Raw genomic sequence first — 15,599 nt, 5'->3', positions numbered from 1 at the left:
TCAGGGTTATTCCTCCAAATATTAATTTCTGAACTTTTGCTAAGTTAAAACATTAGTATTGTGTGTTTAAAAATGAATATGAACTTGTTTTCTTTGCATTATTTGACATCTGAAAACACTGCATCTTTTTTGTTATTTTGATCAGTTGTCATTTTCTGCAAATAAATGTTCTATATGACAGCAGTTTTGCAGCACTGTTATAGAATAGCAAGAGCACTAGATGGCAGAAATATATAACTAGGTATCTCTGTAACAAAAAATAACATAGGAGCAAAGTAAATTTGTGTTTCAACCCCCTTTATTTATTCTACCATTCAACACTTAACATATATTATTTTTTATGCTAATACAGCTATATTACAAAGAACACTGTACATTGAAATGATTGCAAAACAAAACCAAAACACCAATAACATTTTTTAATTATTATTTTTTTATAGAAAATGCTGCCCAAAATAACAAAATTTTACGCGTAGAATGAGTTTAGGGTTGCCACCTTTCTTATAAGAAAATACCGGTGGTGTTCAGTTATGTTTCCCTACCCTAAATGAGTTGGACTGTTTTATTCACCCAACCACTTTCCTGCTACAAGGAACTATTAGGGTTGTGTTGCTGGGAAGGCTTTCTTTGCTTTCAGTAACCCCCCCCCCCTTCTCTGCAGCCGGAAGCAGCCAGGGCTTGTTTTAATGGCACACAGATCTGAAAGCTGTGTATTCTGCCATTAGATATAGCCCCTCCTGTTAGCCACCCCCCAGTCCCCACTGACAGGCAGCCGGCTGGAAACGGTCACTCACACACAGACACTGCCAGACAGGCAATCAACACACAACACAATCCTATTTTCCTTTCCCCTGGTTTTTCTTTTGGCTCCCTATAGAAAGACATGGCTGGTATTACATACCCAGCCTGCCCCACGAGCGGCAGATGGCACTTACCGTCTTCCTAAAACAGCATAAAATAAAAGAGAAAGCAATAGCCCTGCAGCTAGCAACAGTGCAGAGCTTTTCATTCCACCCAGGGAGGTGGATTTTCTTCCTTTTGACCTCGCCTTGGAATTTTGTTTTCTTTTCACTGTATTTTTTTTCTTTGATGATTTCCTGCTTTTGCAGTATTTACTGGTCAGTCTGTTTTATTGTTTCCCTCCCTCTCCTCGTCTCCCTCCCTCTCTCCTTTGCCCCACAGTAGTTTCCCTGGCTCCATCTCCCTGTCCCTTGGGAATCCTGCTGTATTATAGTACAGATACATATCAGCTCAAGTCAGGGCGATACGAAATACGGGGATACGAAAACAAACGTAACCATGGGATGCTGTGGGAGCTCACAGGTAAGTTAGCACATCTATTATCTAAACTGCCCTCTTATTTTCGTTTCACAACAATGCTTTAAATTGTGTGATGCCATTAAAAGGGAAGGTGTTTTCCAACTTACCAGAATTAACCCACTTTTATCAGGCAATCGATTAAACCTGTGAATGGATGTCTGCTTGATTTTTTTTTATTACTGTTGAAGATAGGAAAGGCAATTTAATGTACATCATGATCTTACACACTTTAGTATAATGTAGAATGTTAGTTCCCTAAAATATAAAATTCCAGCAGCTAGAGTCACATTGCAGAATGGGGATGTGTAAGAAGTAAAGATTATCTATATCCATCTAATAAGGAGTACCCCGTTTTGCTAATGGCATCAGCATGTCAAAGACATTAGTGTTATTAACCTTGCTACAAAAATATTTGCAGATGTGAAAATAAATTTTTAAGTATGATTGATATTATCTGCCCTTGCAAGTTATAGCAGTTGATAAATGTCTCATTTAGAAGAAAGCCAAAATGTTAACCCACCCACACATTTTGAGCTAGGGAAGGGTGTATCTATGTAGGTAGATGTTCTTTTATTCTTCATCAGTAACAGTCTAAGAACTGTTGGATTTATCAAGCTGTTTAGTGTCATCATGCAGTATAAATTGTTCCAAAAAGTCTTTGAATTGATTTTAAAGGAAAATGAAGAGTATAGATGGTATCTAGTGATTAATATGCAGTCAGATCACCAACTCACTATCTCAGTTTTGAGGTTGGATTCACCTTCTTGCGTCTGTCACCCAGAGGATCAAGAGATATTTTCTTTCTGAGGTCACTCCTCAGAGATCCAGGTCACGTAGGACTTAATGCAAGTCTCCTGAGCCTGGGCATTAAAACTGTCAGCCTGTATATTTTGAAACATTTATGTTTATTTCTCAATGGGATTAACTTGCTTGTCCTATTAAAAAGTTACATTATCATAAGTTATGAACTAAATTTAGTGCTGATGTGCCAGATTTCGATGCAGTACCACTAAATGTAGAGTTTTTTTTTTTATGCTTGCCAAGAGCAAATTACCATTGTATTTAAAATATTCTCTGATAGTTTTAGCTTAATACTAAAGATTAGACAGATACAAGCATCGTACAACAGTGATTTCTGGAAAATCTGATAGTAAAGTGTTTGTAATCCCTAGGATTGGATATAACTGTATACACATAGTTAAAGGGACAGTCAAGTCCGAAAAAAAACTTTCATGATTCAGATAGAGCATGTAATTTTAAACAACTTTCCAATTTACTTTTATCACCAATTTTGTCTTGTTATCTTGGTATTCGTAGTTGAAAGCTAAACATAGGAAGGCTCATATAATTTCTAAACCCTTGAAGGCCGCCTCTTATCACATGGTTTTTATTTGCAACAGGGGGGAGCTAGTTCATGTCAGCCATATAGATAACATTGTGATCACGCCCATGGGTTGTGGCAGACACTGCACTAATTGACTAAAATGAAAGTCAATAGATAATAAATAAAAAGTCATGTGATCAGGGGGCTGTCAGAAGATGCTTAGATACAAGATAATCACAGAGGTAAAAAGTATATTAATATAACTGTGTTGGTTATGCAAAACTGGGGAATGGGTAATAAAGGGATTATCTATCTTTTTTTAAACAACAAAGATTCTGGTGTTAAAGGGACAGTCAACACCAGAATTTTTGATGTTTTAAAAGATAGATAATCCCTTAATTACCAACTCCCCGGTTTTGCATAACCAACACAGTTATAATTATACACGTTTTACCTTTGTAATTACCTTGTATCTAAGCCTCAGTAGACTACCTCCTTATTTTAATTTTTTTTGACAGACTTGCATTTTATCCAATCAGAGCTGTCTCCATGGTAAATTTACGTGCATGAGTCAATGTTATCTATATCCTGGTTTCTCAACAGCCGGGCCGTGGCCCAGTACCGGGCCGTGATAGCCCTGCTGGTGGGCCCTGACCTGTCATGCCCCCACTGCACACTCTTACCCCACTGCACACAAGGGGCAGACTGAGACCAATCAAGGCCCCAGGAAAACTGTCTCACACTGACCCAAATGTATTCAAATTTATGCAAATGAACATGGTAGCCTCCCTGCCTTAACCACAACAGAGCCAGGACCCCCAACATTAAGGGCCAAAGAAAGGGCCCCCAACCTCCAGGACCAGACCACACACTCCATGGCCCTCACAGCGACAGACCCTCGGCAGGACCCCCACACTCCAGGGCCCCCACTAAACCCACACTAAACTGCTTAGTTACTGATGGGGCAAATATATATAAAACTACCGGGCCCTGGACATGTCCAGCTAAAATTTACCGGGCCTTGAGGCCACTTTGGTTGAGAACCACTGATCTATATGAAACACGTGAACTAATGCCCTCTAGTGGTGAAAAACTATCAAAATGCATTTAGGATTAGAAGCGGCCTTCAAGGTCTTAGAAATTTAGAATATGAACCTCCTAAGTTTAGCTTTCAACTAAGAATACCAAGAGAACAAGGCAAAATTGGTGATAAAAGTAAATTGGAAAGTTGTTTAAAATTACTTGCCCTATTTGAAACATGAGGGTTTTTTGGACTTGATTGTACCTTTAAGTGAAAGTGAGAAAATAGGGAGTGGAATTTACAACCTGGTGCAGTTGAGCCAACACCTTAAAATAGCAAGTCTGGCTATTTATTCATAACACAGAAATGCCAAGTGCCAGTTATGAGAGAAATATTAACATCATTATGTGATTTATAAAAGATACTTATTTAAAACCATTGTTGCTGCTAAGGCATTTACCATCTACTGTGGTACTGTTCAGTGTAAACAATATATAATTTCTAAAAAACAAAACAAAAAAACTTTAAGGGTTAAGAGTATTATATCAGTATAGTCAAAAAGAATGCAAGCTCTTGAATATATGGATGGATCAAATTGTCAAATGTTTAAATTATAAACAGTATATGTGTGTCAATTATGTGCTAATGCTTAGTTCCTTCCATTTATTTGCTTGGTATGCGATATATACACATTGAAATGGCTCTTTTTGTGCCAAAAAAAAGGATCCTAATGATTGTGTGTCTTTAATTGCTTTATAGAGCATGAGGTAGACTTTTTATCTAGACTTAAATTTTGCAGTGTCTTGTTGCTGTGCTCGATCTTAAAGGGAAACTGAACCCACATTTGTTCATTTGTAATTCAGAAAGAGCATGCAATTTTAAGCAACTTTCTAATTTACTCCTATTATAAATTTTTCTTCTTTCTCTTGCTATCATTATTTGAAAAAGAAGGCATCTAAGCTTTTTTTTTTTGGTTTCAGTACTTTGGACAGCACTTTTTTTATTGGTGGATGAATTTATCCACCAATCAGCAAGGACAACCCAGGTTGTTCACCAAAAATGGGCCGGCATCTAAACTTACATTCTTGCATTTCAAATAAAGATACCAAGAGAATGAAGATAATTTGATAATAGGAGTAAATTCGAAATTTGTTTGAAATTTCAATCTGAATCACGAAATTAAATTTTTGGGTACAGTGTCCCTTTAACATGGTGTATAACTTGTGACATTAAACTGTCTTCGGCAACTTCACCTTGTTAGCAGAGTTTGGCTGTACCTCACCCAGTTTTATTCTTCCTGCAAAGCTGTTTCTGTTTCAGTTAATGTTGTTGTGTTTTTAACCTACATATTAAAATGATGATCATTAGCACCTGTTTTGGTATAATTGTTTAGTCATGCACCTGACTATATGACTAAAAAAATCCTGACTTTTGTACCTAGAAGAATTCATGCTGTTTTGAAGGCAAAGGGTGGTCACACCAAATATTTATTTGATTTAGCATTAGCTTTTTGTTAACCTTTTAATGCCGTTGTATTCCGTCACAATGGCACTGGGCTTTAAAGCTGTTATGACGGAATGCAACATCATTGCAAATGGCTCTCCTGAACCCTACTAGGCTTGCAGGATTTGATCGCGGTCTGGAGGACGTTCCTAGCGTCATAGGGACACCCCCCCAGACCCGATCCCACACATGGTTTCAATTTGTCTACATCGGAACATTGTTCCGATGTAGACTTTATAACCCTATCATGAAGGGGTTAAGTGATGGGGAAAAAAAAAAAAAACTATTAACATTTCTATTTTTGAAAGCATTCTTACTTTTGAGCATTTTTCACACATGCCTAAAACTTTTGCACAGTATGTCTGTCTATATAGATATGATAGAGAGGAAAAACAAACAAAAGTGTGTGTATTTAGAAGTAACTTACAAGTTAAAAGGTTAATACGTTTCTAGAATGCTCAATGTTAAATAAAGAAAAAGACACATTTCTTTCTTGTTCACTGCAATTTGTTATTCCATAACTAGTGAAAATGTCCAGCCCTGTAACATAAATGCTTGTATCAGACATGACAACTTTAATAAAATGTTAGTTCCCTTATTTTTAATTTATATTTCATTATTAGTGGAAACTTATTTAATGTAGAATATTTTTCTCACCCGTTGCTTAATGTTTTTAACCTCTTTACTACAGGAACTTCAGAGAAAAACTTGTCCAAAGTACTAGAGAAAATGTTAGCATTTTTGCTATCACTCCACTTAAACAGAAATAGAACCTTTTGTTTTTTTATATACCTATCAAAACTGTATAACTTTTTTTAAGCAGACAACCCCAAGGTGTTGATCTAGGCCCATTTTGGTATATTTCATGCCACAATTTTGCCGTTGACTTTTTCACAAACTTTGGGTTTCTCACCGAAATTATTTGCATAACGCTTGTGCAATCATAACACTTTAGAAATTCTAAGCAGTTAAAGGGATTAATTAGTTAGCTGGTAAGGGTAATAGTATTATAATGTAGGGGTTACCCTTCCACCTCCCTGGTCATAATCTTAGGTACTGGCAAACAGTCTACTTGTATACAGTTTAGGGTTTCTTTTAATTTTTTTTTTCTTCTGCAATCTTCCACCTCCCTAATCCCTCCCCTTCCCACTAGTGGTAGCCATTTTAGGTACTGGCAGCTGTCTGCAAGTACCCAGTTTATTATATATTTTTTGTTTTATTTAATTATTAATACTTTTGTTCTGTAGTGTAGGGTCACCCTCCCTGCAATCGTATTGAAGGGCGCCCCCCTCTGTTTTTTTTTGTAGCATTGCACCCCTCTCCTCCATTCAAAATGTATTTTCTGTAGAGTAGGATCCTGAGGCATTAATTATGCATTGTAAAGGAGATAGACAGCAGCTAGGAAGACCAGACAGGATCACGTTGCAATAGTGAAGTCAGACAATGATGGGAGAGTGGATTAAAATCATAGTTGTGTCTTGGGTAAGGAACTGGCAACTTTTGGAGATGTTTTAAAGGTGGAAATGGCACAGATTAGCCAAAGACTGGATGTGGGGAGTGAAAGAAAGATCGGAGTCAAGTATGACCCGAAGACATCGGGCATGAGGTGTTGGTGTAATGATGTTATAGAAAGATGTGGAGTTAATATTTTGGAAGAAGGGGTGACAATAAGGAGCTCAGTTTTAGAGAAATTTAGCTTAAAGGGACATTAAACACTTCCAAAAGATAAACTGTATAAATAATAATAAAAAAAACCATTTCAATATGCTTTAATTATTTATTTTGTCCCATTTTTCTGTAATTCCATTCTGAAATTATGAGAATTTTAGTTGCTGTTAGAAATGAAAATGCAGAACACTTCCACATATTCCTCACAGGCATTTGCTGCACACTCTAGGGACCTATTTCTAACTGTTCTTATTGGCCACAGCAGATAATGTAACCTAAGTTACAACATTGCAGCTCCCATTGTTTTATAGACACTAAAATTTTACACTTATTTTTGTCAATATTTAAACAGCTAATGAAACTTTAAAAAAATATATTTACATGTTATTCTCTGACTAATCTTTTCTTTGAATGCATCGTTCTATTTAGCATTTTAGTGTTTATTGTTCCTTTTTAAGGTAGTACGAGGACATCCAGGATGAAATATTAGAAAGACAGTGACACAAGCTAACAAGGAAGTGAATAGTATGGGCTATGTACCACATGACCCCAATCTTGGTCTGATTTTCTTTAGGAGTTAATATATTTGTATTAGTACCTACATCTTTTGTGTTAACAGTATTTTTGTTTATAAAGTAATTTTTTTCTTAATACTTTAAATATATAATCATAAATTGCAAAGTTTAATTGCGGATATAGATATTAAAAACATTGATTTATTGCACATTTTAAAAATATATGATTCAGAAAATATAGCAATTTTATGTGTTATGAAATGTTATTTTGCAAGATTAATATTTCAGTAACATTTTAGTGATGTTAGTGTGACAGAATCACATTTGACATTAGATACAACAAATTTAACTTGCAGATTTCTGAGCTTGGGTGATCACACGAGAACTCATTTGCAGGTCATCAAATTTGGGACTCCAGTCCAAGTCAAGCGACTATGCTGCTATGAACTAAATAAGCTTACACTTTTGAGAATTTTTGTACAGACTTGTTAAGCCTATGGTTCTTATCTGCTGTCAAACTCAGTTTCTATGTCTTGAAACTTTATCTCTGGGCAGTGGAAGGACCTTTTTAATTTGAAGATTTTATGCTACTTTGTTTTGGGGTCCTGGTTTTCCTTTTTTTTTTTTTTTTTTTTTCCCCCCCCAAAAAGCTTAAAGGGACACTGAACCCAAATTTTTTTCTTTTGTGATTCAGATAAAGCATGTCATTTTAAGCAACTTTCTAATTTACTCCTATTATCACATTTTCTTCGTTCTCTTGCTATCTTTATTTGAAAAAGAAGGCATCTAAGCTAAGTAGCCAGCCAATTTTTGGTTCAGCACTGTGGACAGCATTTTTTTATTGGTGGGTGAATTTATCCACCAATCAGCAGCAACAACCCAGGTTGTTCACCAAAAATGGGCTGGCATCTAAACTTATATTTTTGCTTTTCAAATAAAGATACAAAGAGAATGAAGACATTTTGATTATAGGAGTAAATTAGAAAGTTGCTTAAAAATGCATGCTCTATCTGAATCGCGAAAGAAAAAAATTGGGTTCAGTGTCCCTTTAAGGTGTTTCTATTAGATTGTTCTCACAGCTTAAAGGGATATCAAAGTCAAAATGAAACTTTCATGGTATAGGTAGAGCATATTGTTTTAAGAGACTTTTTTTTAATTTACTTCTGTTATCAAATTAAAATGTTCTTTGTATCATTTGTTAAAAAGCATGCCTGGGTAGGCTACATGAGCAGCAGTGCACTACAGGGAGCTAGCTGGTTATTGATGGCTACATACATTTGTCTTTTTTTTTGTCATTGGATCTATATGTCTTTTATCTCTATCACGCTAACTTGCGCATGCATTGCCAGTTGAAAGTTAAACTGGTGCACTCAAGTGCAAACAAAATTTGCACTTGTCGGGTTAGCATGAGTAAGGTGTGTGTATATATTTTTAACACCTAGAGTTTAAGTTCTTAATGAAATGTTAAAAATCAAGGGAAAATCCCAACTTAAACTGCCTCCACCCTGGTGCATCATCAATGACATCACTGACATATGACATTAATTACATCACTAGTGACCTAACCTATGACATAATTAACGGGATTAGTAGTGACCTAAACCATGGCATCATCCTATAGATCAGAGAAATTATATTAAAAAAAAAAAATCACCTATGACATCACTAGCATCAATAGTGACATAACCCATGCCCATTTTCTACACATCAGAGAAATGAAGAAAGGATTTATTACAATTTATCTTGGATTATGTTGCGCAATATTGTTTGACATATCGTATGAAGGTATCGCCAAATACAGCAATGTGAAGAAATGTATTAATGTTTCCAAAAGGCAAAAAAAAAGACAAGTATGTAGTGGGATATTAAATATGTGGTTTGTATTGACTTAATTTATTGTATGAAATGTGTTACCTAAGAGGGTAAGGATGGATTATGTATGATAGGTGTTAGAGAGTTAGGAAGTTGCTCTGTGTTAGGGAAAAGGAGAACATGCTGTAGGAGGTAAGGTGAGCCAGAGAAAACCTAAGCAAGGGATGCTGGACAATGGAAATCAAACGGACAGAAGAGGCTGCTTATGCCTGAGAACTTAGGTCAATAAAAGATATAGGATGAGAAGACTGATGTGCATAAGAGAGAAAGATACAAGGGTGAGAAAGAAAGCATGATTAATGGAAATTAGAAGCAGGGTTAAAAAAGCAGAAATACATTGCTGTGTGTTGTGGTGGCTGTTAGTGACTTATACTTTTAGAAAATATAATCTATCTGATTTGAAGAATGATGTGATGGGTTATGTCTGTACAGATGTTATTGATGTCATTGATGATTTAGAAATTATAATTTCTTTGTGTAGGATGTTATTTCATAACTTATGTCATTGATGATGATAATGAGAGATATATATAAAATATATATATATATGATGTTACTAGTGATGTAATTGATAATAATATAGAAAATATAATTTCTTTGTGTAGGATAATTTTAAAGATTGTCACTACTGATGCCATTGATGATGTCACCAGTAATGTAATTGATGCCATCAATGTCATGTGTGTGATGTAATCAGTGATGCTATTGATGATGTCATGCAAAGCACTCAGGGCGGGGGCAGTTTAATATATATAAAAAGAGAGAATATAAATGTAACCCAAAAAGGTAGGAGCCAGTTCCCAGGGGTGTGCAATTATCATGAAAAGCATTTAATGATATGGTTACTGCAGTTTCAGCTGCACTAATGTCGACCCTACATAGTTTAATCACACGCACACACCATGAAAACTGTGTTGTCCTTATGTGATTTCTGAAAATGCAGGTCCCTATCATTATTTTTATTTATTTTGCAATGGTTGTTAATGAATGTGCAGAATTGGTAAAACCATCTTTAAAGGAAAAGTTCTTGAAGATGTATTTACTTTAAAGTAGATTCTAGGGATAAAATGCACATATATCACTGATATATGGGTTCTTTGTGGCAGTTGTGTATATACTTGATCTGTAAGCATTCTATCTGGATGTAGTAGAACTAATCAAATATAAGAGTAATAAAAAAAGTTTTATTTAAAACAGTATAATCTAAAATTAAATTCACTTTGTATGTAAAGCTGAGAAACTTTTGTATGTAGAACATTCTCCAACAGCAGTTTATGTGTATCCGGGTAGCACTGTCTGTGAATGTGTAGTGGTGGGAAACATAACGTGACAATTGAGCTCAGTTTTTGAAAAATGGAGCTGAGGAATGGAAACTGTTCTTTTGTTATGGTACGCTTCAAATTGCTAAGGTCGCCAATGTTCTTTATTGATTATACATTATCTGCAAGTAACAGCATATCACAGATTCATCACAGATCCTTATGGACTTGTTGTCAACCGTGCTGTCAAGACCGCCAAGTGCACGACAAGTGAATTTAGTGTTAGATTATGACTGTGAAGCATTGGTGATTAATGAATATTACGTTTGGGAATGCTCATATATTTGTGTCCTGTGAAGAATTTTAGAATCTTTTCTTTGTAAATATTGGCATCAAAACGATCAATCTTGAGTTGACTTAAAAATCATAGCATTGAGTTCAAATTTATGAATAATATAAACCAGTAATGGAAACCTAACACATGGGGCTGCATATCAATATTGTAGAAATATTAAGAGCAGTATATACTTTTATGACATTAAAGACAAATACTAACATATTTACTGAGAAAGTCCAGTGGCACAGGGCCAGATTTACATAAGGCTGCAGGTATCCTCTGTCTGCTGTTCTCCCCTTAGAAGGACTTGTTTGCTTACCCACCAAAAATCTGGCAAGATTATTTTAGAAGTCAAATCAGTGCTGTGAGATCCCTCAAATAAATTTAGAACGGCAAATTTTAGCTTGAGAGATGTTTAGTTATGTAGGTTCTGGTTGTGGAGGAGAGACACATATATTACAATATAATGCTAAAAAAAAAGCCCTCAAAAATTTGTTGTGATTTCTCTCAATGGCAGTAAGTTTTTGATAATCATGTCCTTTAGCTATGCTTTTTCCCAGGGGCAGTGAAAACCAAGTGCCCCATATAATCTATCTGCTCACATTAAAGAATGACATTGTTGTCAAATGCCGTTCAAAAATAAATTGAGTGCTGTGTTGCATTTGTATTCACCTATTCTTTATTTATTAAAATAATTAACATTATATTCATTCTAAGACATTATTACATGAGTAATTCTAAGACAACATGACTTTGCTAGGATAGGAAGGGAACTCATTTTTTTGTCATCTCTATATAATCTCATTACAACCTAATGGTTGACTTACAGTTAGGTTTTCATTACCTAAGTCATTAATCCTGTTGAGTCACATGGAAGCCTCTGTTCCACTCACTGCCTAATTGACCAAGGGAAATGCAGGGACCAGGACTTCCGTTTCCTAAACGTTTCGATTATTTTCCGTAGTTATATATTACCCTAAATTGGTGGTTAAAATAATTGTATGTCTTCTTACTGCTGATTTTTACATACATTTGTAAACCCCATAGCTTGAACTCGAAACAGCAAACCTTAAATTAAAGGGACATAAAAGTCAAAATGAAACTTTCATGGTTTAGACAAAACAGGCAATTTTAAGAACTTTGTTCTTTTTGTATAATTTGTTGAAAAGCATACATACATAGCCTTGCCAGCAGCAATGCACATCTGGAAGCTAGCTTTCTTCTAATACCCCCCCCCCGGTCAACTGGAAAAAGCAGTATGTCGTAACTTCTTTAGCTTGCAGCTTGAATGTTAAACTGCTATTCCTACATTTCAGCTGAGCAGAGAAGAGTCGCATACTCACTCAGCCTTACCTATAATGGAGAAACCTGTGGAGCCCTGATAGAACGATGTGAGCAGGAAATGACACAGATGCTCCAGGAGTACTTTCTGAGACTCGAGTAGCGGCTTCGACATCCTTGGGATCTTGACCATTTCTATTAAAGCACAAGCAGAGGCTCTGCAGGAGGGGCAAGCAAACGATTATCGTGATTATCTGCCCAGGTGACCCTGAAAGTGGTGATGCGGCTTCTGATATCCTGAGTTCTCCGAAGGTCACTGGGACTGCTCCCTCACAGATAGAAGTTTCAGCCTGCACAGAACTCAGCAATCCAATTCTAAACTTAATTGTCTTCTTTAATGGAAGCTTAGCTAGAGATTTGAGCAAGGAGGAGGCGTCTTACAATGATTGAGTGCTTTTCAGACGCTTTTACAAGACTCACCAGGGAGACAAGAGAGTTGATACTATCCCAAATCTTCAGAATTAACGATAATCATATCTTATTACCCTCCCACTTTAAGAAGATGCTCCCCTTCCTGACCATACAAAATGAATGTTGTGCCCTTCTGCATGAAACCCTTCTGACCCTGCTCTCTACTTCAGGCATAGCCTTCCGCATGATGTGAGAATTGGAGTGGGCTTAAATCTATACCAAATAGACAGCTACAATTGCCTAAAATGTTTATAGACTCCTGGGCAATCCCTGATACTCAATAATAAATACCCTTTGAGGGACACTCATATTATAGAGGTTATTTTATCTTTTCAATGAATTTAGACAGGTACCTGTGTTAAGTGATTTGCTCTTCCAATAGAAATTAGCAGAGGTAGTTCTGTAATTATATATTTTTTTCATTGCATCTATCTTTGTATATTTAATTAATGATCAGTTATATGATCTGTCTAGATCATTGCATAGTTACCATGACACTTATTTCTTCTCTCGTGGGTATGTACTAATGGGTGATTATTTTAAAGTAGTACAAGTGCGTTCCTTCTTTATCGATTTATAAGTTATAACTACTGACTGTCGTACTGTCTGTGGCTCGGATAGTATGACGAGAAATTCAAAAGCTAGGCAGCGGATGTAAAAGTTTAAAAAATAACTTTTATTTCACAGTTAAAAAATGCATACAACGGGATCTAGAGGCCAGTGCAGCACCGGTCTTACGCGTTTCAGCTTGCGCCTTCCTCATAGATTGTGCTGCACTGACCTGACAGCCTCAAAATATACGTTAGTCCTGTGACGTATGTCAGTATGCAAATATCTATTAACACTTTCTAAACCAGTGTCTAAATTGTGAACATCTATTGACATTTTTAGAAGAACATTAATCTGTGATACAAGGAGGTTACTTATAATTGCATTAACAGAACAGCAGTTGTTTTTAAGGAACAAGTTTTATAGTTTCATATGTTTAGAAATCAATTGTATCCCACTTTATGTGGATATTATTGTTAGAAATGTTATTTTGTCATATTGTACTGGAGAGATTATTTCTATTATACAAGTTCATAGATTGTTTTTGTTTTTTTAATTTCATCCAAAAAAGTACAAAATACTATACTCAAAGAAACTGACAGCATTGTTTCTCACAACTATGGTTTCATCTATCATACACAAATTTACAATGGGCATATTTACCTACAATTTCGTGTGAATACACATATTCATAAGTATTTTATTCCAATATTTTTTATATGACAAGGATTCTTTCTGTTAGTATTAGTTTGTGCAATGTCTTATTTCGTCCATAAATTAATTGGATGCCATACATTGTATTGTATACAAAGGGACTCACTACATTGTTTTTCACATCATAGATTACATTAATAGTACACAATTTTCAATGAATTTATATTCTACCTACAATTTAGTGTAAACACACATATTCATACACACTCATCCCATATTGATACCTAATATGACTTGTTACATCTCTGGGCTGATATTACAGTTACTCTTAACTAATAACTTCAAATAAATTCATTTTGGACAATGATCAGATTTCTATCTGCCCCTTAGAATATTGTTTTTGTTACCTCTGTGATATAACAATTACTCTTAATGGGTAAATTAATTTCTATTTAATGGTAAGCAAATTCTAACCTTCTCCATACAGTATTATCTCAGTAACCTCTGTCTCATATATATTGGGGGTTCGTCATCTCCGTATTTTGCTTATATATCATAAGTAGATTATTTTTATTCCAAAAAATTAATGAGATCTGCATGTATATTTAGGCCTTTGGGGGTTCTAGTTTGTAGTTTAAAAATCCAAAAAGCCTCACATTTTTGTAACAGCTTTTCCCAATTTCCTCCTCTCCATGGGGTCCTTACATGCTCAATTATTTGTAATCTCAGATTTTCTACCTGTTCATTGTGTACATATTTAAAATGTGAAGCTACCTGTGAGCTTGGATAAAGTGATTTGACGTCATATAAATGTTCTTTAAAGGGACATAATACTCATATGCTAAATCACTTGAAACTGATGCAGTATAACTGTAAAAAGCTGACAGGAAAATCTCACCTGAGCCTCTCTATGTAAAAAATGGAAGATATTTTACCTCACAACTTCCTCAGCTCAGCAAAGTAAGTTCTGTGTAAAAAGTTATACTTGGCTGCAGCCCAGCTGCAGGTAAATAAAAATGAAGAAATTAATAGCAGCCCATCAGCAGTGCTGAGGTCATGAACTCTTTTACTGTGAGCTCATGAGATTTCACTAAACTGAGATTTCATAGCAAACTTCCTTTAAACTGAATAGGGAAATAAGATGAGAGTGCACGTAAGCTCACCCCTTCCGCTGTCCCGGGACAGACATACTGATTTGCTGCTTACAAGTCCTTTACAATGGGATGTGGCTACTGAGAAACTTTTGAGGTAAAATATCTTTCTTTTTTACATAGAGATGTTCAGGTGATATTTTCTAGTCAGCTTTTTACAGCTATGCTGCATCACTTTCAAGTGTTTAAACATTTGGGTATTATGGCCCTTTAATAATTCTATCTCTAGCTTCTCTTGTGGCAAGACCTACATATTGCAGTTTACATTCAAGACATTTGACCAGGTACGCTACAAAGCAAGTTCTCATCTGGTTGCGCTTGTATTATGAGTTAAAATTAAACTGTTTTCGCACGTGTGCTAACCTAACGAGCACAGAAAGCCAAAGTTAGAATATTGTGTGCCTGTTCACGTAAACACGATCACATATTCTCTTTTGAGTTACCCCAACATGAAAATATGAATATTTCACATTCCAATGTTCTTCAAATAAAAATTTGTTCTGCTTCTTGAAAATTGGTAAACAGTTGTGTTAATATAAAGTTTTAGTCTGAAGTTTATTTGTAACACTCAGTTTGTGGATTTTATTTTAAATATCAGAATTTTTTTATCCGATTAATTGAAAAAATAATCGTCCAATTAATCGATTATGAAAATAATTGTTAGTTGCAGCCCT

General features: G+C 35.4%; 1 protein-coding gene across 2 annotated transcripts in view; it reads left to right on the top strand.

Moving 5' to 3' along the window:
• Window positions 1-783: 783 nt before the first annotated feature.
• The window catches only part of SLC44A1 (solute carrier family 44 member 1), a 454,935-nt gene continuing 440,119 nt past the window's right edge, over window positions 784-15,599 (top strand). For both annotated transcript variants that reach the window (XM_053702619.1, XM_053702618.1), the window contains exon 1: window positions 784-1,323. In XM_053702619.1, coding sequence (XP_053558594.1) covers window positions 1,300-1,323 — 24 coding nt within the window. In that variant the 5' untranslated portion in view covers window positions 784-1,299. The remainder of the gene's footprint in view (window positions 1,324-15,599) is intronic.

Source organism: Bombina bombina, chromosome 2 (assembly GCF_027579735.1).
Source record: "Bombina bombina isolate aBomBom1 chromosome 2, aBomBom1.pri, whole genome shotgun sequence".
In the NCBI taxonomy this organism is placed as follows: Eukaryota; Metazoa; Chordata; class Amphibia; order Anura; family Bombinatoridae; genus Bombina; species Bombina bombina.
Note: the sequence above shows the minus strand (reverse complement) of the source record. Positions and strands in the feature narration are given on the sequence as shown.